The following is a 20,533-nucleotide window of genomic DNA, read 5'->3' on the forward strand; positions in this document are numbered from 1 at the left end:
TCCAACCCTTTTTCCTTAAAAGCTCTCTAGAGCATGCGGAGCATGAGGTAAAATAATGAGGCAAAGGTGAACTGGTTTCTCCTCTTCGGAGTGACTGTCACCCTTAACTTGTGGATACTGCTAGACTTTCCCGCTTGGCCTCTTGGTCCTGTGTCTTGGTCCTGCCCACCCTGCTCATGGGGCTCAAGATGAGTTACCAACTGTCCATCATCTGGAAAGTGGGCTAATCTGTTTCCACCTCTAAGGTGGTTCATGACTCACACAGTTGGGGAGCTGGGGCTCAACATGGGCTGGCCCCGAGTGTGAGTGCTTTGTGTCATTGTCTAGAGCGTTGCCCCAGCACTGCCCCCCATGAGCAGCTGCCCCCATCACCCTCTCCACAGTGCAGGGGAGGAATCGAGACTACTTCATGGCCCACGGGAGCCCCCTGCCACTGCTTACAGCCTGGTGGCCAGAGGTGCTGCGCATGTGCAGTCAGGGCGTGGGCTAGGCTGTGCCCCATCACCTGGGCCCCTGCTCAGGTTTGGTGTGTCCAAGGCAGCGAGCTTGGCATGGTCACTGTGGTCAGGGGAAGACTGTCCCTCGCTCCTGCAGGGCAGGGTGGTGTCACCAAGGCCAGCTGCCAGTGTGAGACATTAGATGAGCTACAAGCGAATGCACTGTGGAGACCCAGGCTCTGAGCGGGGCACGTTCCATGCCCCCTACCCCATCAGCGCCCCGCACGGCACCTGTCAGGGTCACCTGGGGAGCGGTGCACTGGGTTCCTCGCCTGCCTCACACCCACTGATAGAGGCTCCTTGGGGATGGGTCACAAACGGGCCTTTGTGCAGCTCTTCTTGGTGAGATGGGGCTGGCCGGATGGTTGCGCTCTGGTGCCGCTGGGCCTGGTGCCTCGGGGGCCCTTGTTCGTCATGGGGTACTAGCTGCACGAGCTGCACTCGGGTCCTGGGCCCGAGCTTTCCCACAGATTCCCTCGCAGGTGTAAGTCCAGCAGGGCCCACCAGGGAGCCAGTACTCCTCAGACAGGTTGTCTGCACCAGATCTGGCAGAACCCTGGAGTCCCCTGGCATCTGCTCTGGATGCCTGCTTGCTCGGGTACCTGCACAGGCCAGCTCTAGGCAGCGCATTGGCCACTAGGCTGCCAGGAAAGAGGGAGAGTGGCCCTGGGAGATGGGTCACTCCCCCACCTCGTTTGGATGGCAGAAACCTGGGCTCCTGCGGCTGTCCTGGAGGGGCACAGAGTGAGAACCTCCTGTGTGCCCAGAGCACAGAGCGCAAGCAAGTGTTCTCTTCCCGTCCAGCTGGCCGTGGGTCAGAGGTGCCCTTCTGGGACCACCCAGGCAGCATGCAGAGCTGCGTCTGCTCCTGTCTTAGCTGGCTGTGGGCGTCCTGCCGGTCACTGCAGCAGCACAGCTGGCCGGGCTCTTGGAGCTTCTCGGAGGGGCAGCAAGGCAACCTGGCCTCAGCTCTCCGGGAGGGTGGATGCTGCAGAAGTCAGCTGCCGTCTCTCTGTTGGAAGAGATGGGGAGAGGTGGCCACCTCCCTGCCCTTAGCCTGCACTTCCCACCCCTGGAGCAGCATGTCCTGTACTCTGGGCAGGTTCTGGGAACCGGGGCGAATGAGGCACCACCCAGGCCTGGGCTTAGGAGGAAGGAGGAGACACGGTATGCAGAGGGGCCCCCGCCTCCCGCTGAGGGTGGGCACCGGGCTGGGGAGCCCTCTTGCCTGGTTACTCGTGGTATTTGGGACTGGCGGCTACAGCCGACCTGTCACCACCTTGGTGTGGTCTTATCGCCATCCCTGCTCCTCGCTGCTGTGTGCCTTCTCTGCTCGGTGGAAGCAGCTCGTCAAGGAGCTGGGAGAAAGAAAAGGGGAGCATTCCTGGAACGTGCTGGGGGCCCTGTGCCCGCAGATGCAGCCACGCTCCAGAGTTAAGTTTTGTTACTGCGTTGCTATTATTTTTTAAAATGTGATTGTTACCATCAGCATGTTCCAGATGAGAAAACTGAGGCCAAGAAAGCTGAGGACCCTGACTCAGGCCTCTTCAGTGTCACCGAAAACTTCCAGGGAATGTGTTCCCCAGGGGACACTGTGACTAGTGAGCACTGCCCAGGCCCAGCAGGACCATGCAGAGCGAGGTCCTGGTCCCCGCGCATCTGGGCCAGGCCTGCGGATTCTCACCAGGTCCTCTTCCCTGAGAACAAAGAGGGGCTCCCTGCAGGACAGATTGAAGGGTCCCACCCCTGCAAGTGGCAGGGCTGTGCTTGACTTTCGTGAGTACCGCCTCCATTAAAAAGAAGAAAATGTGTTCTAACCACATTGGTGTACAGACGAAGTCTGAGGACCTCCTGCCTGGCATCTTGGGCACCATGTTATCCTAGGCTTTTATGAGGCATGAACACAGTCCCTTGGCTCCTAAATCACTGGCCCTGGGTCCAGCCTGCTAGGACAGCAGTGGTGCCAACCTCTCACCCCACCCACAGCTGGTCCTGAGAGCCAGCAGCCACTTGGTCCACCTGGGAGACATAGATGCACTCAACAGCCAGCCTGCACAAGATGAGGGCTTTGCCGCCACACTCTGCAGAGCCTCAGAGGAGATGGGCAGTGGGCAAAGCACTGTGCTGCGTGGGAGAGGTCGGGCCAGATGGCTGGTCCTCAGCTCAGCAGAGGAGTGTGTAGGGCTCCCTGCTGCTTGCAGATGAAAGCACTCACTCACCTGCTGCAGGAAAAGGAAGACCAGGCTGGCCCAGGGACTCTCATTGTTGCCTGTGATAAAGCAGCCTGTCCTGGTTGACAGCATCCCTTCCTCTCTCCCAAGTCACAGGAGAAATCACTCCCAAGGCTTAGGGACAGCAACTCACTCTCTGCCTGTCCTTCCCCTGGGGATCTGTCTCTCTATGCCTGCTGGTACACCTTGGGAGTGCCAGGTCCCAAGGCTCCTTCTCCTCCTCTGTCCCCCCCTCCCCGGCCCCGCATCTGTATCCTGAGCAACTGCATCTCCATCTCTGTATCCTGGAACCAGCTGGACTCAGACCATACGCCGGTCGTGTGTGCAGAGCCCCTGCCTCCTGCCTGTCCACCACCCAGATGGGACCTGGTTCAGCAGGGGGGTCGGGGGCGTGTGGTGTCCTAAAGGAGGCAGGACGGCTGTGGAAACTAAGCCGGCACAGCCGGGGCTGCTGAGTGAACCACCCACGGCGCAGCTGGCCCCAGGGCACTTTGCTTCTTGCAGTTGCTTCACTTCCTGTTTGTCCAGGAGAGGGGGAGGAAAGAGAGGCCGATGTCCTGTGGCTGCGATGGTCTTTGGTGACCAGGACGGAATTGGGTCGTTTTGGCCAGACAGATGTCACAAGCATTAACTGTGTTCTCGCTTGTCACCTGGGCTAGGGGCCATCCAGAAAAGTGTTTGGAATGCATGTGTTTTCCACACTGAACAAGGAACATTCTTATCCCACGGGTCTCAAAGGGGCAGCTGGCGGCCCTGGGCCTGGAAAAATTAGAAGCCACAAGAAGGCAAAGACGCTGCCCTTGCTGTGGGTGGGTTGTGTCCCTCCTTTGTTGAGAGGCCCCACTTTTGCTCCTAGCCTGCTCCCTGAGATCGTTCCCAAGCTCACAACTGCTTGTTCCACCTGCAGGCAGCCAGGGGGTCCCTCAGGCACCTGCAGCCACTCCCTGTCCCCACCTCTCCCTGAGCCTGGCCTCCACCTGCTCACACCCCTCCCGCATCCCATGCCTATCTGCATCACTTCTGCATCCCAAGCCTCTGTGGGCACCCCACAGCCAGGTCTGGCACCCTTCCTGAATTGGTGGGGTCCTTTCCCCTGATTTTGGCCTGGATTCCTGCTGGTAAAGCACAAATCGTTGAATCAGCTGATCCAGGGTCTGGTGTCACCTCTGACACATGTGTGCCCTGGTGTACCACACACAGCCAGAAAGAGCCCTCTGGAAATGCACGCTGCGTGGGTCACTCTCAGCTGTGCGGAGTGCCATAAGCCAGCTGGAGCAAGCCATGTGTGTGGAATATCCAGAAAGTCAAGGCTATGGTGATGCGATCCGCAAGTGCAGGAGGCAGTAGCCGGGGGCCACAGTTTCTCGGCATCAACCTGCTGATGAGCGAGATTGGTAACAAAGTGTGGGGCCCACCTGTGTTGGGGGGCCCTCAGCCACTGTCCCAGCCTCTGCTCCCTTGACAGCACATGTGTCTCCGGACATTACCACCTGTCCCCTGGCTGGGGCAGCACCCCTGCTGAGAGCCGAGGAGATGAAAGGCAGCCCGCGGGGTGGGGGAAGTGTCGGGACCTGAGCTACTCCGTGCCCGGACCAAAGCACTGCCTGGCAAGAGCCACACACGTGTTAACACTTAGGGGTTTGCAACCCCCTCAGATAGAGATGGATGTTACTGTGATCTTAATGGGAAAATGAGGACTTTGAAAAGCAACACAACAAAACAAAAGGTCCCTAAGGATGGGAAGCCAGGAGTCCCGTGGGAGAAGCTAGGAAGGCTGCTGCCTCTGCACCGTCTGCCCGGCTGTCAGTGGAGCAGATGTCGTGGCAACCTGGGGGTGCTCCGTTGTCGCACACCTAGAGGGGCTTTGCTTCCCAGGGGAGTACAGGACGCTGCATTAAATTTGGATGACCTCATAGCCACTCAGTTTAAGTGTGTTCCACACGTTGCAACCATTATCTGAAGTCTAGTTCAATAGAGCATCCGTTTTTTTAATTTGCAAAATATGACTTTTTGAGTGAATCCACAAGCTTTTCAAAAGAAGTATTAACCCTCAGCTAAAATGTAAGTCATTTCCCACTTCTCCACAGACACAGATTTTGTCAATTATTGTGTTTATATTATTTCCTGTCTGGATTCTTTATTTTTAATTTGCTTAGTAAGGGTCTAGAGGGTCTCACTGCACAAATCGGACTTGTAGTGATCCTCCTGTTTTTCAGCCTCCCAAGAGCTGGGATTACAGGTGCGTGCCACCACACCCAGCCTCAATCACTGTCTCAGTGTGCTCCAGGGTTGAGGGCTGGCAGGGCAGGCCCCAGGGATCAAACCTCCGTCCCCTGTGTCTGTCTAAGCAGGCATTTTAATCCGCTGAGCTATCTGGCTGGCCCTCTCTGGAGTTTTTATTTCCCCAAATCAATTTTTATTTATTTTTATTTTTATTTTTTTTTCAAAATTTTATTGATAAACAGCAATGAGACAGTTTCAAATCAAATCGGAAGTACAGTTTCAACAAATAATACACTGTATATATATATTCTTCTTAGTGGTTAATTGCTGTACAAGATGCGGACCTGAGATCCTATTTACAAACACCATTAGAACAAATCATTCTATTCATTAAGAGAATGCAACTATATATCCTAACCACTTTGAATACACAGATACAAAATGGACATTCATCGGTATACCCCATTTGTTCTAAGTTCCGTTATTGAATATTATAGGTGTGTAAACTCAGCAAAATATTCTAAAAGAGTCCAGTAGACCATAATAGCATTGGGTCTTCTGTTTAACTGGCAATGTCAGAAATTATTGACCTGAGTCCCCCACAGCTCAACATAACAACATGGCTTTACTTCCTGTATTTTGTCTTCATACTTTTCTACTGGATGGTTAAGACCAAGGTAAAGCAGGACCTGTGCAACAAGAGTTGTAGCTTTCCCAAATCAATTTTTAAAATGTTATTTTTTATTCATTTTAATGAGAAAAAGTAGCAATGAAACAGTTTCAAAACAGGTTAGTAGGACAGTTACAATAATTAATACATTGCATATTATCTTCATAGTGGTTATTCAGAGGACAAGATGCAGACATGGTATCTTGTCTAAAAAATATTAGTACGAACCTTCTCATTGAAGTGAGAAAGTAGCTGTATATCTATCCTATTTTGTATATCCATATATAGTTTCACTATAAAATGATCCCTTCCCCCATTAATTCACCTATATCAATCTAGCTGGACATTTAAATATAATTCCATACACTAAAGCTAATACATTGTAATCTTACTAAAGGAAAAGAAAGTCTCCCCTACAATAACCTTTTTTGGCCCTTTCTTGCAATATGAAAGCAAATTTGAGCATGCACACCCTGTAGGTGGTCATGCTGTGGCAATGTACCCCCTTCCTTAGTGTGCGCCATTACTTACTTTATGTATCTTAAATGCCTGGGGCAGGTTGCATTGAAGAGGGACCCAGCCAAATCTGAAACAAGGTTGTTGTGTCTTAGGGGACACATTGCAAGCTGATTCTGGCTATGATTGTGATTGCCACTGCTGCTACCCCTCCGACAGTGCCCAGGTGGCCCCTTCCATCCGGGTCACCCAGCCAGGACACCCATAATGCTCCCCCATCCGGCTTTGGTCTGCAGACACATCGCGATCCCACTCTGCTCGACGGTGCTGTGCGCAGGTTGCTATGTAATGGGAGTCTCCTGGGTATGTGTTGAGGAGCGGGGCTGGCCCATCACATAGTAGCTGTGCGTTTTCCCCATCGCTGTTTTTTGTTGCTGTTGATATGGAAGGCGTTTCTGTTGTGTTGTCTTTCATTAGCCTTTAAATTAAAATCCTGAAACTTTCCCCTAACTTAATGACGGGGAAGGATCTATCTCTGTCCTCTTAAGAACTTGCTCTGTACCAGGCCCAGCACGACTGGCATCCGCATCCCCTACCTCAGCCTCTGCAGAAGTGGCAAGAACTACCCAGAGCACTGGCTTGCATTCGCCTGGGTGGCTGGGGTGGGAATGTGAGATGCCGTGACTTAAGAGTTGATCTTTCTACTGTTCCTCTACAGAACCAACCTTGTTTGAAAACATGGGCTCCTGAGATTGCAGTACAGAGACAGAGCACCTGCGTAGCACCCGAGGGGCCCTGGGTTCAATCTCCGTCACCTCAGAGGGGATGGGGTCTCCCTGTGGGTGCTAGATGGTGGCCAGTTCTGGGACGCCATCTATCTCCTCCCTCAGAGAGAGACAGAGAAAGAGAAAGAAGGCAGGCAGGCTTCTGAATGTTAGAGAAGGGCGTTGATTTCCTAGAAATTTCCAGGATCCCTCTCTTGCATGCCCTGATTGAATTGGGTCATGGACGCAACTCTTAATACCTGAGGGTTAGTCACCTCTGCCTCTTGTTAAACCACAGGCCCCACCCTTAAGGCCAGGGTGAAGCTGGGTTAAGGCACAGCTGTCTAAATGCACATCAGTCTGGGTACCAGGAAGGGGGGATGGATGAGCCTGTGACATCACCCCATCTTGCAGATGAAAACATTGAGGCCCCAGTGTCCAGCTTTGCCTCTCTGGCCCTGCGCTGGTGGCTCAGTGGCAGAGGCAGGTCTCCCGTGTGCCTTCTGTCCAGGCCCTGCCAGTGTGGTGGCCGGGAGAGTGTGGCAGCCCTTAGTGTAGAGACACCACTCCAGGGCCTGGGTTTGGAGGTGTCTGCGATAGTATCAGATATTTAGGTCAGGCATTTTTATTTTGCCCTAAAAGCCTTCCAGGGGGGAAGCGCTATTCCTAGGGGCTCAGCTTTAATGGTTCCTTTTATAGAATCGTTCACATTTTAGATGCATGAACTCGAGGAAACCCCGCTCAAGAATGCAGGAAAGCTGCATGTTAACAGGGTGGGGAAGGTGAAATCTGGGGGCCTGGGGACGTTTGTTCTTTCAGGCATTAGCTGCTAAAAACCACAGCCGAGCCTCATGACCCCTGGAGGCCTCCAGGTGAAGTTAACTTAGATGTGGACAGGCAGGGGCCTCCCGAACTGTGGCTGTCACTGGCCTTCACTACCCTCCCTAACTTGGGGGGTGTCCCGACTCAGCCTCCTCCAGGCTGGTTCAGATTCTGTCCTTGGGTGGGTTCCCTGGCCTCTCTGAGCAGGAGCCACATTGAGCAGATGGACTTCCTATCCACCTGATTCCCCCTCCGCCACACATTCACCCTTACCAGATGCCACGTCAACTCTGTACCCAAAGGCCCCACTGTGTCAGAGCCCAGGCAGCTGGTTTCCAGTCTGTGTTGCCAACAGCTACACAGCACAGGACCCGGAGGTCACCCCCTCACTTTCTTCTCTCCGTGTCCAGGCTCTGGTGTCCCCCTCCTGCCCTCCTACTCCTTCCAGACTGCTGGTGGCTTGTCACCTGTGCTGTCCCTGCACTCCCCTGACCTTGTGGGCACCATCGTCACCTTGCTGGGTCCCGCTGCACCTCGCCTGGCTTCGGCACCCACTCTAGGCTGAGGACTCCAGGCTCACCTGCAGGCCTGCCACTGCCCCCAGCTGGCGTTGCTTGAGCTCCCCCCTAGCCTGGAAGGTGGTGTGGATGCTGTTCCTCCACCCAGAGCCTGGCTCACTCCTGCCCCGGTCCCATCAGCCGGGGACCTCTGCTGCCTGCTGATTCCCTTGGCCATCAAAAGGGGCTGTCCCACGGCAGTCCAGGGCTTATCCAAACCTTATTTTGTCTCCTGCGCTCCAGCCCAACCCTTTGCTCAGTTTCCCCCTCCTGGAAAAAGGCCCCTCCCTTCTTCCAGAGCGCAGACCAGGCCCGTTCGCGTCTAAAGTTCAGTTTCTTTGAGAACAAATCCAGAACCTGCCGTTCTCCTTGTTTGTATGTCACACTAGCCAGTGGGGGAGGAACAGAGCACCTCCCTGTACATTTCTTCAACGGTCTATGAAGCTACACGATGGTACCTTGGTTTCACAAACTGACATTAAAACCAAAATAAATTCCAAAGTGGGCTTGAAAACTACCTTCGAGGGTCTGCCCATTTCTCGTTCACCACCAGTGGCCTGCCAGCTCCATCTGGCCTGTTGGCCACTCTTTGTGTCCTGAACCCTGCAGTCCATCTGCAGGGACAGCCCGAGGCGGCCTGTAACAGTGTCCTAGCCCTAATGGGGTTACACAAAGGGCGGGGGGGAGTTGGCGGCAGCAGGGCTTTGCTGGCACCGTGCCATTTCGGCCTCTGACCTTTTGCACGTGCCCGTGTGTCTGTGCCTATCCGTGGCAGACTAAGGAGGACCCTCGTGCAGACGCCTTGTGGGCCTCTCAGCATCCCTCCGTGGGTCCTCGCTCAGCTGGTGGCTGTCTTGAGTGCAGGCGGCTCTGCAGTTGGGTTGACACGTGACCCGCTCTGACCAATGGGGTGTGCGCTTCTAGCTGAAGCCCTCCTGAAAACCCCAGGCTCCCCCCACCCTTTATTTTATCTGTTCCCTACGCTTATTTAGCACCACTGGGTACCTGCATGTTTGCTGTCAGCTTTCCCCACCAGCATGGAAGGAAGCTCAGGGCCCAGAACAGGATTTGTTTCGTTCCCACTGTGTTCCAGGTGCCTGAAACCGTTCCTGGCCCACGCCGAGTGCTCGGTTACGGCTTCCTGCCTGAATCCATAGGTTTGTGGGAGTAATCGGTGCGGTCCTTGCCCACACCCACTGTTCTCTGCATCTGTTGCTTTCTGTCTAGGGCAGAGTGTCAACCCCAAGCTGGCGGGCCTGATTGGGCGGCACGGGCCCCAGAACAAGCAGCCCTTCATGGTGGCGTTCTTCAAGGCCACAGAGGTGCACTTCCGCAGCGTCCGCTCCACGGGGGGCAAGCAGCGCAGCCAGAACCGCTCCAAGACGCCCAAGAACCAGGAGGCGCTGAGGATGGCCAACGTGGCAGGTGCGAGTTGGAGGTGGCAGTGCAGGGGTGGGGTGGGGAGCCCTGTAGGCGCGCCTACATTTTTAGGGACAAAGCAGTGGTCGCATTGACCCTTACATGAGGGGAGGAGGACATGGGAGAACAGTTTCCTGTATCCTTCATTTATTTCCTAAATACTGAAAAATATTTGAAATTCAGAACCAGCCTTAAGTACTTTTTGAATGTATGCAGAAGGGTTTTGGTGCGTGCCTGCGTGTGTGTGTTGGGGATAATTCCCAGCTTCTTTGAAGTGTTGTTACTCTAAGCGGAAAATTATACATCTAGGTAACATTTTCATTGCCAACAGTTCAAAGATGAACAGAAGCTTTAAAGATAAGATGTTTTTTTCCAGAGGACACTTTTGGGGAAGCAGTGTTCAGGCCTGCACCGTGAGTTGGGACAGAGCTCTGAGCGGGCGATGCTGTGTTGCTCCTGAGTCACCAACAAGGTGGCCTCTCATTTTAAAGAGCTGCAGAACTGGGGCCACGGGCTTCAGTAACGAGTCCGAGAGGACACAGTAGATGCAGTGTGGGGTGCGGGCCCTGGGAGGCCGAGTGACCCGCACTCCCAGTTTGTGTGGTCTGCAGTTGCCTGCCTGGCCTGGGTGAGCTTGGGTGTCCCCAAGTCTTGCTGAGTTTCTGACAAGTGGCCAGGATGGTGCTGGCCTTGTTCTGAGCGTTGTGTTGTGGCTGGGACGTGACCGCTTTCCCCACAGGCTGCGCGGGGTCACGCGTGACACCGTGGGCTGCTGGCAGCCCAGGATGGTACATTTTGGGTGTGAATTGGGGCCGGGGTCCCAGAACAGTCTGTGGACTCCATGGCCGGTGCTGGATCCTCCATCCACCCGCTCTCCATATGGCCAGGGCTGCCACTGATAGCAAATATACTACTCAGTTTACCAGCAGACTGAAAGGAAAGCTTCAGGTCAGTAAACCAGCTCCCAGGGGACTACAGAGAGGACAGCCAGACCCCAGGGCACAGCCTACAGCAAGGGACCCCCTTCCTGCCTCTCAGCCAGTTGATCGGCAGCCTGGGAGCGCCATTTCCTGCTTGTTCCTCACGAAGCTGTTCACAATGAGCAGGGTATTGTCACCTCAGAGACCTCCTGGTTTCCTCTCTGGATCCTGTGGGTGTGTGACATTCATGGCAAAGGGAAGTTAAATTTGCCATTGAATTTGGGGTGCATCCGCTGACCTCAGCTCAGGACAGCTTATCCTGGGTGACCAGGTGGACATAGGAACTGCTGCATCCTTAGGGAGAGAGACCCTCTTCTCATGTGATCAGGGAGCTGTGAGGACCAGGGGCAGAGATGCTGCTTGACTGGCCTAGGGGGTGGGGTGGGGGGCACGAACCAGGGAGAAGCTGTGTCCCCTGAGCTCCAGATGGGGGCAGCTCCAGCACCTGAGCCTTACCAAGTGGACCTGTAGTAGACTCTCAGCTCTGCAGCTGGGAGGTCACAAAGCCATCTGCTGTTGATGTTGGTCTGCAGCAGCAGCAGTGGGATGACCTTCTCATCTGCCGATGATCTGGAGGGGTGTCCAGTGTTGGGCCCCAGAGCCTGTCCCCTTGGGGCTGGTGGTCCTGCAGCAAGGAGGTCGCTGATGCAAACCTGCCCTGGCTGATGGCACCAACAGAATGCTGGAAGATTTGGAAATCTCTAAACATGGCCCGAATCCCTCCACAGGACCCTGCCACTCAATATGTGGTTTGTCAGTGGCTTCTGCCCCACTGGGACAGCCTTGAAGGTTAAGTTCCTTTTCCAGGAAGCAGGGAACCCTGTTGTGGGTGTGGCCTGGTGAAGAGCAGGGTTTCTGGGGAACAGGGCCCCCCATGTCCCCAGATAGAGATCAGTGGTCTGTGGCTCCAGTGTGTGGCAGGTGGAGCCTTTTAGGGTTCTCAGAAGGTCAAAAGCCACCTGAACCCCTTTGTAGCTGGGGACTTCTTCCACACTTGGCACTTTGTTCAGTGGTGAGATCCCAGGTGTGAGATTCCCCACAGTGCCAATTCAGGATGGCCAGGAGGTGGCTGTCACGCTCATTGGTGTGTAGGGATAGGCCCAGAGTGGGCAGGAGTGACCAGGGACCTTCCCCACAGGAAGTGGGCTCAGCATCTAGCCAGACTGGGCTGGTCCCACTGTTCCATGGGACTCAGGGCAGAAGTCCAGGGCAAGAGGTTGTCAGGGCCCCTTTGGGATTGGAGTTCTGGAGGCGAGGCAGGGCAGGGCAGGGCCGAGCAGGGCAAGAGCGCCCAGTGGGGCAAAGCATTCTCCTGAGAGCCACATCTTGAGTTTGAAATTCATTCCACGGAAGCCTGGACATCCTCACAGGGCTTCATGGTGTGTGTGGTGCAGGAGTGAGGTCTGAGTGTGGTAGAAGACGGGGGACCCATGAGGGTACAGCTCAAGAGCCTCAGTTGTTGTTAGAGGCTTTGGAAAATCTGCAAGGCAGAGGTGCTAGTGAACCCCATCTCAGCAACTTCTGCATAGTGTGGACACCTGTCATGTGTGCCCCTGGGCTGGGAGGCTGTAGAATCCTACAACCCCTGCCCTCCTCCAAGCATCCTCCTCGAGCCCTGACCAGGTGTCCACTTTCATAACCCCTGGGACCAGCCCCTCACTACCTGAAGTGGCAGTTAGTCCCCTGCGTGGCATCTGCCTCCTTCCTATGGATTTCTGTTTCCTGGCCTTGCTTTAAATTCTTTCAAACCCTGCCTGGAAGTTTAGCTTTAAAAAAAGAGAGAGAAAATCAAAGCACCCCGAGGCGTGGCCCCACCCTTGCACGTGGGCGTGTGTGGTGGCAGGCTGTGGGGCCACACACGTGGAAACCTCTCTCACACGCAGCCCTTTGTGCGTCGGGCGGGGACACATGCTCCAGCCTGCTGCTTGCACAGAGTCCTTCCCTGCGGCACCCTCTGCCCCACTGGGCTCCAATGGCTCTTCAGATGGTGTGGGCTGGGAGTCACGGTGCCTCGACCTGGGGGCCCAACGCCCTGGTAATTAGCCGCCTTCACCAGATAACCCGTGGGGGTGGCGGCTGGGGCTGAGCACCAGTTGCAACTTGTCAGCTACTCCCGTAGGCCTGGGGAGGTGGCTGCAGCCAGCTGGTGGCTGGCATGAGAGCTGGGGATCTTCTCTGTTCTGTGTCCTTGCTGTTCTGCTAAGAAGAGCTAAATATATAGGTGTTCAAACCACTTTCCCCTAGGACAACTGGGATCACTGGTGGCAGGGCCAGTGCCCACCCACGCAGCAGGCTCACAGCTGGCGGTGCAGTCTGCCCTCAGCCCTGGTCTGTGAGGCCTTGGGTTTGAATATGACACTACAGTTTTGCTTTAAGACAGCACTCAGACCACTGCTTGCCTTCCCCTGCTCCTGGCAGACAATACTAATCAACTGCAGAGTTGCAGATTCCCCACTGATTTCTCCTGGCTCCAGGAGCCTTCTCGTCTTGGTGCACCAGGAAGCTAGCAGTGTCCATGGCCTGAGCTAATGGGTTCAAGGACTCTGATCTCACTCAGGCTGCTTCACTCAAACCCTGTGGGCTGCAGCAGTGCTCCTCCTGTTCCCTGTTGACCCACTCACAGGGAAGAGAGAGAAGGGGCTTGTGTGGCAGTGGTGACAGCTGGGGCCCTGCGCATTGCAACAGCAGTATCTCGTAGATGTCCACTCGACAGTGTCCTCCAGGGGACGCTTGCGAATCCCAGCTCCTTAGGTTCCTTCTCTGATGCTGCCTGTGCCTTGGCCTTTCTACTTAGCAATAGCCTGGCCCGGTGCGTTTCTCACTGACTAGGATACTTGCAGGCAGGAGCCCCACTGAGTCAGGCAGACTGGCTTTGGGGGACATTTCACTCTTTGTCGGATGCCCTGGTGGTTCGTGGGCTTGGAGGACATGGTCAGGGCGCATTGTGGTTAAAGGTATGTGTGTCACTGGAGCACGTGGAGACTTAAATTCCCTAGACAGATGGGCAGGGAGGGTGATCGCTGGTCCCCTTGCCGGGGCCGGTGCTGACCCCTTGCCTGGCTGTGTATGCTGGGCTCTGGAGCCCACACCTCCAGGGGCTGCCCCGGGCTTGAGCTCACCGCCACTCCCTGCACAGTGTGACCCTTCCCCGCAGGACTGGCTGGGGCTGGCTGGCCATGGGTAGCAGAAACCTCCACAGGCACCGGATTGGTTCATGCAGGTGGTCAGCAGTAGGCTCCGAGCTCAGCTTATGTTCCTCTCCTGCTGTAGCTGTAGCTACAGTTCAGTGGGTGCAGCATCGTTGTTGTTGCTGGGCAACAGGAGGAAGAGGATGAGCATCTTATGGAAAGAGGGAGCTCTTTCCAGAAGCCCCCCACGTCCCACAGTTTGAATTGGGATCAGTCGCTGCCTCAAGGGACAGTCACTACACAGAGTGAGTCTTCCAGGAGGCCACAGCAGGTCTGCCCCAGGGAGGATGGGAATGCCCATCCTGGAGTGCCCTGACTGTCCCTCGGTCAGGTCCTCTTCTGGGCTTCCTCTCCATCCTGAAATGTCTGCCCCGGTCACCTCACCTACTCTCTGATATCTTCTGGGGACACTTAGGCCTGGAGGACATTGGAGGGATGGAGAGAAACCAAGACCCCGAGCCCTCTTCCACATGTGCATGTGTGTTGCTGCCACTCATGTTGGTGGGCAGGAGCCTAAGTGAGAGGTCTGGGGACCCAGCAGTGACATCATCGGACCTCTGAGGACATGACCTGGAAGTCAGGGTGAGAACCGGACATGGGAGGAATAGAGATGGAGTAACCCAGTACAGGAGGTGGCACGGGCGAAGGCCCTGAGGAGACTGGCGGTTTGGAGGGAGCCGGTCTTGAAGGCACAGTCAGCAGCTCTTAGGAAGGGTCTGAGTTCCATGCTTGATGATTACTAAACTGAAATTATTGCACACTGAAAGAAGAAAAGAGAACGAAGCCAGTCCCACTGGCTGCAGGGTAGGGGAGGTCCGTGTGGTGTTGGTGTGTGTTTGCAGGGGCGTTGGGACAGATACACAGAGAGATTTTTGCAGTGTTTGCACTTCCGTGCTTACGGGAACCCCAGTGCATGACTGCTGTTCTCCAAACCTCAGAAGCGCGTGTTCCGCGGTGGGGAGATAGCTCAGTGGAATAAGCGCTTCCCTGGGCAGTGCAAGGGCCGGAGTTCAATCCCTGGTTCCTCTGAGAAAAAAAAAAGAAGTGTGTGTTCCCACAGGGTCAGTGGGCTTCGCCTCGCTGCCCTCACCTCTTCCTGGCAGGGCTGGGGCAGCTGGGTGCCAGGCCTCATCTGCATCTCCTGCTCCTCCAGAATGTCTCGGGGCTGGGCTGGTGAGGTGGTCCGGAAGCCGACCCCTCCCTAGGACCCTCACGGGCAGCTGTGGGATCTGGATGCAGTCCGATTTGTTTAGTATTTAAACAAGTTGTGCGTAAAGGAAACCAGAGCCCACAGAGGAACCTGAGAATGCTCTGAGTGGGGACAGTGCGGGAAAGGGACAGGATTGGCAGCTCCCCTACTGGGGGTGAGCTTTAGGGCTCTGGCACCTCAAACTGACTTTAGCACAGGGAGATTCGCCCTCGACTTCCGGCTCTCGTCATGGCTGAGCCTGTCTGGGGTGGAGGAAACCAAGCACCTGTGCGTCTGTCTGTTGCCTTCTCACCCTAGAAAACAGCAGCAGCGACCAGCGGCAGGCCTGCAAGAAGCACGAGCTGTATGTCAGCTTCCGCGACCTGGGCTGGCAGGTAAGGACTGGGCGGGCTGCAGAGGGGCCAGGTAGAGGCCTCGGGGACCAGACCTTGGGCTGGGGCTGCAGGAATGTCCCCTACAGCCCAGGGCAGAGTTGTGATGGAAGCACAAGCCACCTCGAGGAGTGGCGGGGCTTGGACTCGGCCCCCGCTCTCAGGATGCCTCATTCCCATCTTTGGCCAGGCCAGGCTGTGCGTGAGACTGAATGACAGCTTCGCCCTCCGCCCCTGTGTCATGTTTGGGGAGGGACCTGGTGACCCAGCTCCTGTCAAGCGCTTGCTGCTTCCTAGCCAGTCCGCAGCCTGGAGGTGGTGCATGTGCTGACAGGGCAGCTGCTCCTCTGAGCCCTTTGGATGGAGCAGGCCAGAGGAGCCAACTCCTCACCCACGTGCCGCAGGACCCTGTGATCTCACAGGTGACTGTGCAGCAGCTGTTCAGGGAGCATCTGGGCTCTGAGTCCCACTGGGGGGCTGGAGATACAGCCCTGAGCTTGCCGCAGGTCTGCCCCATGGAGCTCAGCTATTCTGGACAGGGTACATCATAAGATCTGCAGGAGTTAGAGTTAGTGGGAATCCAGGGTCTTCTGGGGGACCTTGCACACAGCCGGCATGGTCCCCTCCTGTGAGGCCCAGCAACAGATCCCATATTCCCATGTAGACAGAGCCTAAACCCCAGATGCTGGAGAATCCCAAGGGCTTAAGAGTTAGTCCTGGGTCTGCCGTTGGCCTGGGTGGTTTCCATGCCAGCCAGACCCTCCGGGCCAGGGTGTCCTGGGGCGCTTGCCAGCAGCTCACCTATGCAGAGCATGTGCTAGGACTCTGCAGCTCAGAATTCCCACTCAGGCTGTAGGGGTCATCAGGTGCTGACAGGTGGGCATACCCAGACGTGGCGGCTTGGTATCCAGCAAAGCAAAACGTGTCACTGCCAGCAGGAGTGGGGCATGCCAGCCCTTCTCTTTGACATCAGCAACCTCCTTGCTGAGCACCTCTTGCCCAGGAGATGCGCCCGCGGACATGCCCATGCTGGTTTCTGCCCAACCTCTGCCCTGCCCTCATTTTTGCTCTGCAGTTTCTTCTGGACGCTGAGGCCTAGGTGGCCGTGGCGTGAGCCTTTGCCCTAGGATGTGGTTTGCAGCAGAAGGGTGTCCACAGGGGTCCGATCCTGCCTCACTTTCCAGGGGCTCTGGGCATGGCCGGGACCCCTCCACCCTGCCCTCTTTCCTCAGGACTGGATCATCGCGCCTGAAGGCTACGCCGCCTACTACTGCGAAGGGGAGTGTGCCTTCCCGCTGAACTCCTACATGAACGCCACCAACCACGCCATCGTACAGACGCTGGTGGGTGCTGCCCCTGGGTGTGGTCTGCTGGGGACAAGCTGCAGGGCCCTGAGTAGGCGTCTACCTAAGGGACACCATGCGTGTTGTGGGCCTCTTGATCCATAGAGGGCACTAAAAATTGCATTTTGTGATTGCTTTGGTATAAACATGAATACAGTCTTTGACCCTATAGTGAACTTCTTCAGTTTTTCTTTTTATTGTTTTAATGTCTTTTTTTTTTTTTTGTAATATTAGGGATGAACACAGAACCTTATTTATTTATTTAGCTGTAAGACAGGTTCTTGCTGTGTTACTTAGGCGGCTTGGCTTGAACTTGCCATTCTTCTGCTTTGGCTTCCCAGCCTCCTCCACAGTCCGCTCTTCTGAGACTAGTGGACCTCAGAGTTTGTCGGGGCCACACTCCTTCTGGAGCTCAGGGCTTCCACAGGCTTCCCTCTTGGTTAGCAGAGCTGCAAGAAATGGGAATTCTCCCTTTAGGAGCAAAGCCGAGCTGGCCGTGTGGCCCGTCGCAAGCTCTCTGTGCATCTGAGCGCGTGGTCCTGGTCTGTCTGCCGGGCTGTGGTCACCGTGGCCGAGTGGCAGCCTCTCCCTTGGGTTTGCCTCATTCCCCCCTCATCCCTAGTGTATACTTGGCCTACTTTGCCTGCCAGTGGTGCTCAGGTAAGCAAGACCCAGTGCTGCTCACAGACAGAAGGGAGGCTGCCCGCCGTCTGATGTCGTGCAGGACGTGGACCCCAAGTGTCAGATCTTGTCGCTTGCTGTACTTGCACTGGGTATAGTAAGTAGCACACACTTAAATTCCTAGCACTCTGGGAGGCTGAGACATGAGGATGGCAGGTTCAATCCCAGCTGGGGTAACTTAGTGACTTAGGGGTTTAACTCCCAGTACTGCAAAACAAATAAATCTGCCCTTCAATGTCCTTACCTGCAAAATGGGAGCACTCCCAGGATTGAGGTGGTACACGTGCTTAGGACAGGGAGTGCTCAGAACACGGCACTTCGGGCCATTTTGCCTGGGTAGTGGGTGTTCCTTCGGAAAATGCAGAAGCCAGGCAGGAGGGCTCATCCTGTCTCACCTGTCCCCATTCTGCACGTCACAGGTCCACTTCATCAATCCGGACACTGTGCCCAAGCCCTGCTGCGCCCCTACCCAGCTCAATGCCATCTCTGTCCTCTACTTCGACGACAGCTCCAATGTCATCCTGAAGAAATACAGAAACATGGTGGTCCGGGCCTGCGGCTGCCACTAGCCCCTTGTGGAAGTCCCACCCTCGGGGTCTCATTCACTCAGCTCCACAGTTGGCACTGCCCGGTGTCTTCATCGCCCACCTTGGCGAGGAACCAGTGGCCGATCTCCTTTTATGAGCCCCCCCTAATTTTACAGGAGCATTAGGAATGTGAGCACCAAGCAGCTTTAGATCAATTTTTTTCATCGGTGGATTCTAAGGACAAGGAGCTAGGACAGGCAAAACCTAGCAGGAAAAAGTTCTGTGAGGGAAGAGCACCCAGCCATGGTCATTGGCTGCGCTGTCCCCGCTACACTCTGACCTGGTCTGGAGGTGATCAGGGCACGCTTCGGCCAGCAGCCAGCCACCAGCTGCAGGAGGGGATGTGGCCAGGGTGGGAGCCTGTGTTTGTGACGAAACTGACGCAGAATTTCTTGTAATAAATGTCACAATAAAACCAATGAATGAAAATGGTTAGGATGTTACAGGTATATTTTCCTAAACAGTTTATCCCTGTTTCTGGGTTTATTCTGACTTTATAAACAGAAGCTGTAGCCAGCAGAGCCGAGGAGGCCCCCTCCATTGCATTCTGGTTTCAGTGTGGGGCTGTGTGTTTACCCAGATCCACACAAATCCAAGACACAGGAGGGTGGGAGGGATGACTGTACCCGGAGGAGGGAGGTTCTGTCAGCCTGCAGCCAGATGTGTGTTGGCAGAAGAGCGACCTGGGCAGACAGTCTTGGGGCTGCGGGCCCCCCACGGTAAGAGCAAAGTAGAGCAGAGTGGTCAAGGACACAGTAGGGTGTCGCTTGCAACGTGAGCTTGGTGTTAAAACTGACAGACACAGAAGAGATGCAGTTGTCACAGCATAGGGGAAGCGGCAGCTGTCCTTCTCCAGGCAGGGTGCTTGGTGACTCCTCGGTGATGTGCAGGGCTGAGTTCACAGTGGCATTGCAGGTGACTGTTCACTTGTCTGCCCCTAGGAGAGCTCTGCAGATTTGCTGCTTGAACTAAGAGCCAGGGCAGCAGGAAGGCTGGTGGGTGCAGGGTGAGCTGGATTCAGGTGGCAAATGGGAAGATCTGGTACAGCAGTGGCAAGCCTTTCAGAAACCCAGTGGCCAGACTGCACCCCTTACGGATCTCAGAGTGCCAGCACCGCCGTTCAGCCTGAATACTGAGGTTTAGGTTGGAAAAAGGACTCATACACTCGGTTCCACGCAGACAGGAAGGGCTGTGCGTGCTCGCTGCAGCGTGTGCCCCTAGGTTCGCCACCACTGACCTAGAGAGTGATGTGCCAACTGAGTGGCCTTCTTGGAGCTGGTGTCCCTGCTGTGGCCCTGGGTGCCAGTCCTTGTGGCCTCTGCTCTCACCTAGTTAAGGGTGTGCGGCAGCTCGGGGCTGTAAGCACAAGGTGCAGGAGGGCTGGGCTTCATGAGAGGATTTCTCACATGGTACTCAAAGAACACAGTCTACCAGGCAGGATGGGCAGAAAGACTGGGGTCCACGGCAGCTGCTCTCGCCATGCCTGGAGCCACTGGGGCTCTGCTTTTATTCTTTTTCTTTTTTCTTCTTCAGTAGCTTGGGCTACAGCTCTCACTGCCTGGCTGTTGGGAGATGACAATTTTTTGTTAGGATTTGTTCTGTTGTTGGCAGGCCTGAGACCTTTTGTGTAACTCTGTTTGGTGTGAGTTTTTCCACTACTTGAGGGCCCCAGCCAGCTGCTGCTGAGCATCGTTTGTACATTAAAACGTGTAAATAGTCGTGATGAGACAAAATTATTTATTTCCATCTGCAGCTCTTTTGCAAACGCTCCTTTCATCCCTTGTTCAGAATGAGCTTGCTTTCCTCCAACCTGTTTGTTTTCTTATTTAAGATTATTTATTGATGATTGGATCGATGTACCCACGGCTGTCACATCGAGCAGCCTTTCTTAGTGAAAACTGTATAAATAGACATAATAAAAAGGGTTTTGACTTTGCAATAAAAGCAGTCATTTGGTTCTCGTTCTTGGGCCTGAGTGTGTGTGCATCGCTTCTCCGTATTCCCCTGGACCCCAGGACTCCTCCACGCCATTAGCATGCTGTTTATCTGCCAGGCCTGGGGGCTGGGGCGCCTTGTCAGTATTCGCTGCAGCTGTGTGGGGCTCCAGGCAGGAGAGATGGAACTCAACAACAAATGTGAATTTGGTAGGCTCCTCTGCGAGGACCCTTGATTGAATTACAGTGCAGCTGTTAGCAGCTGTTTCAAAGAGGCAGGGGGTAAATTAGCTGTGTTTACGGCTAACATAGTTGAAAGATTTAGTCATCCCAATAAAATGGAGGCACAAGAGAGGAACTGGGGTGGGGGGTGCTTACACCCAAAACTTGAAAGCCGTGCTGACCCCAGAGCCAGCATTGTCCAGAGCACGGGGCTGTGGCTGTTGGGGGCTGCTGTGCGGTCCTGTTCCAGCGGTTGACAGCGGGTCCTGGGGCCCTGTGCTTGGAGCAACATTTTGGGGGCCACAGGCAGCACACACGCTGAGTCTCGGCTTTCTGAAGTGTGCTGTGGTCAGCTGATAGATGCTGCCCAGTGCGTCC

The 20,533-nt window shown here is 55.1% G+C and overlaps 1 protein-coding gene across 1 annotated transcript in view; it reads left to right on the top strand.

Annotated features, from left to right (window-relative positions):
• Bmp7 (bone morphogenetic protein 7) overlaps nt 1-19,910 on the top strand; it is a 77,463-nt gene extending 57,553 nt beyond the window's left edge. Inside the window, exons 4-7 of the mRNA XM_004636010.3 lie at nt 9,448-9,645; nt 15,315-15,391; nt 16,621-16,731; nt 17,832-19,910. Coding sequence (XP_004636067.1) covers nt 9,448-9,645; nt 15,315-15,391; nt 16,621-16,731; nt 17,832-17,981 — 536 coding nt within the window. The 3' untranslated portion in view covers nt 17,982-19,910. The remainder of the gene's footprint in view (nt 1-9,447; nt 9,646-15,314; nt 15,392-16,620; nt 16,732-17,831) is intronic.
• Nucleotides 19,911-20,533: the final 623 nt, after the last annotated feature.

This window comes from Octodon degus, unplaced genomic scaffold (genome assembly GCF_000260255.1).
Source record: "Octodon degus isolate 3935 unplaced genomic scaffold, OctDeg1.0 scaffold00077, whole genome shotgun sequence".
Taxonomy (NCBI): Eukaryota; Metazoa; Chordata; class Mammalia; order Rodentia; family Octodontidae; genus Octodon; species Octodon degus.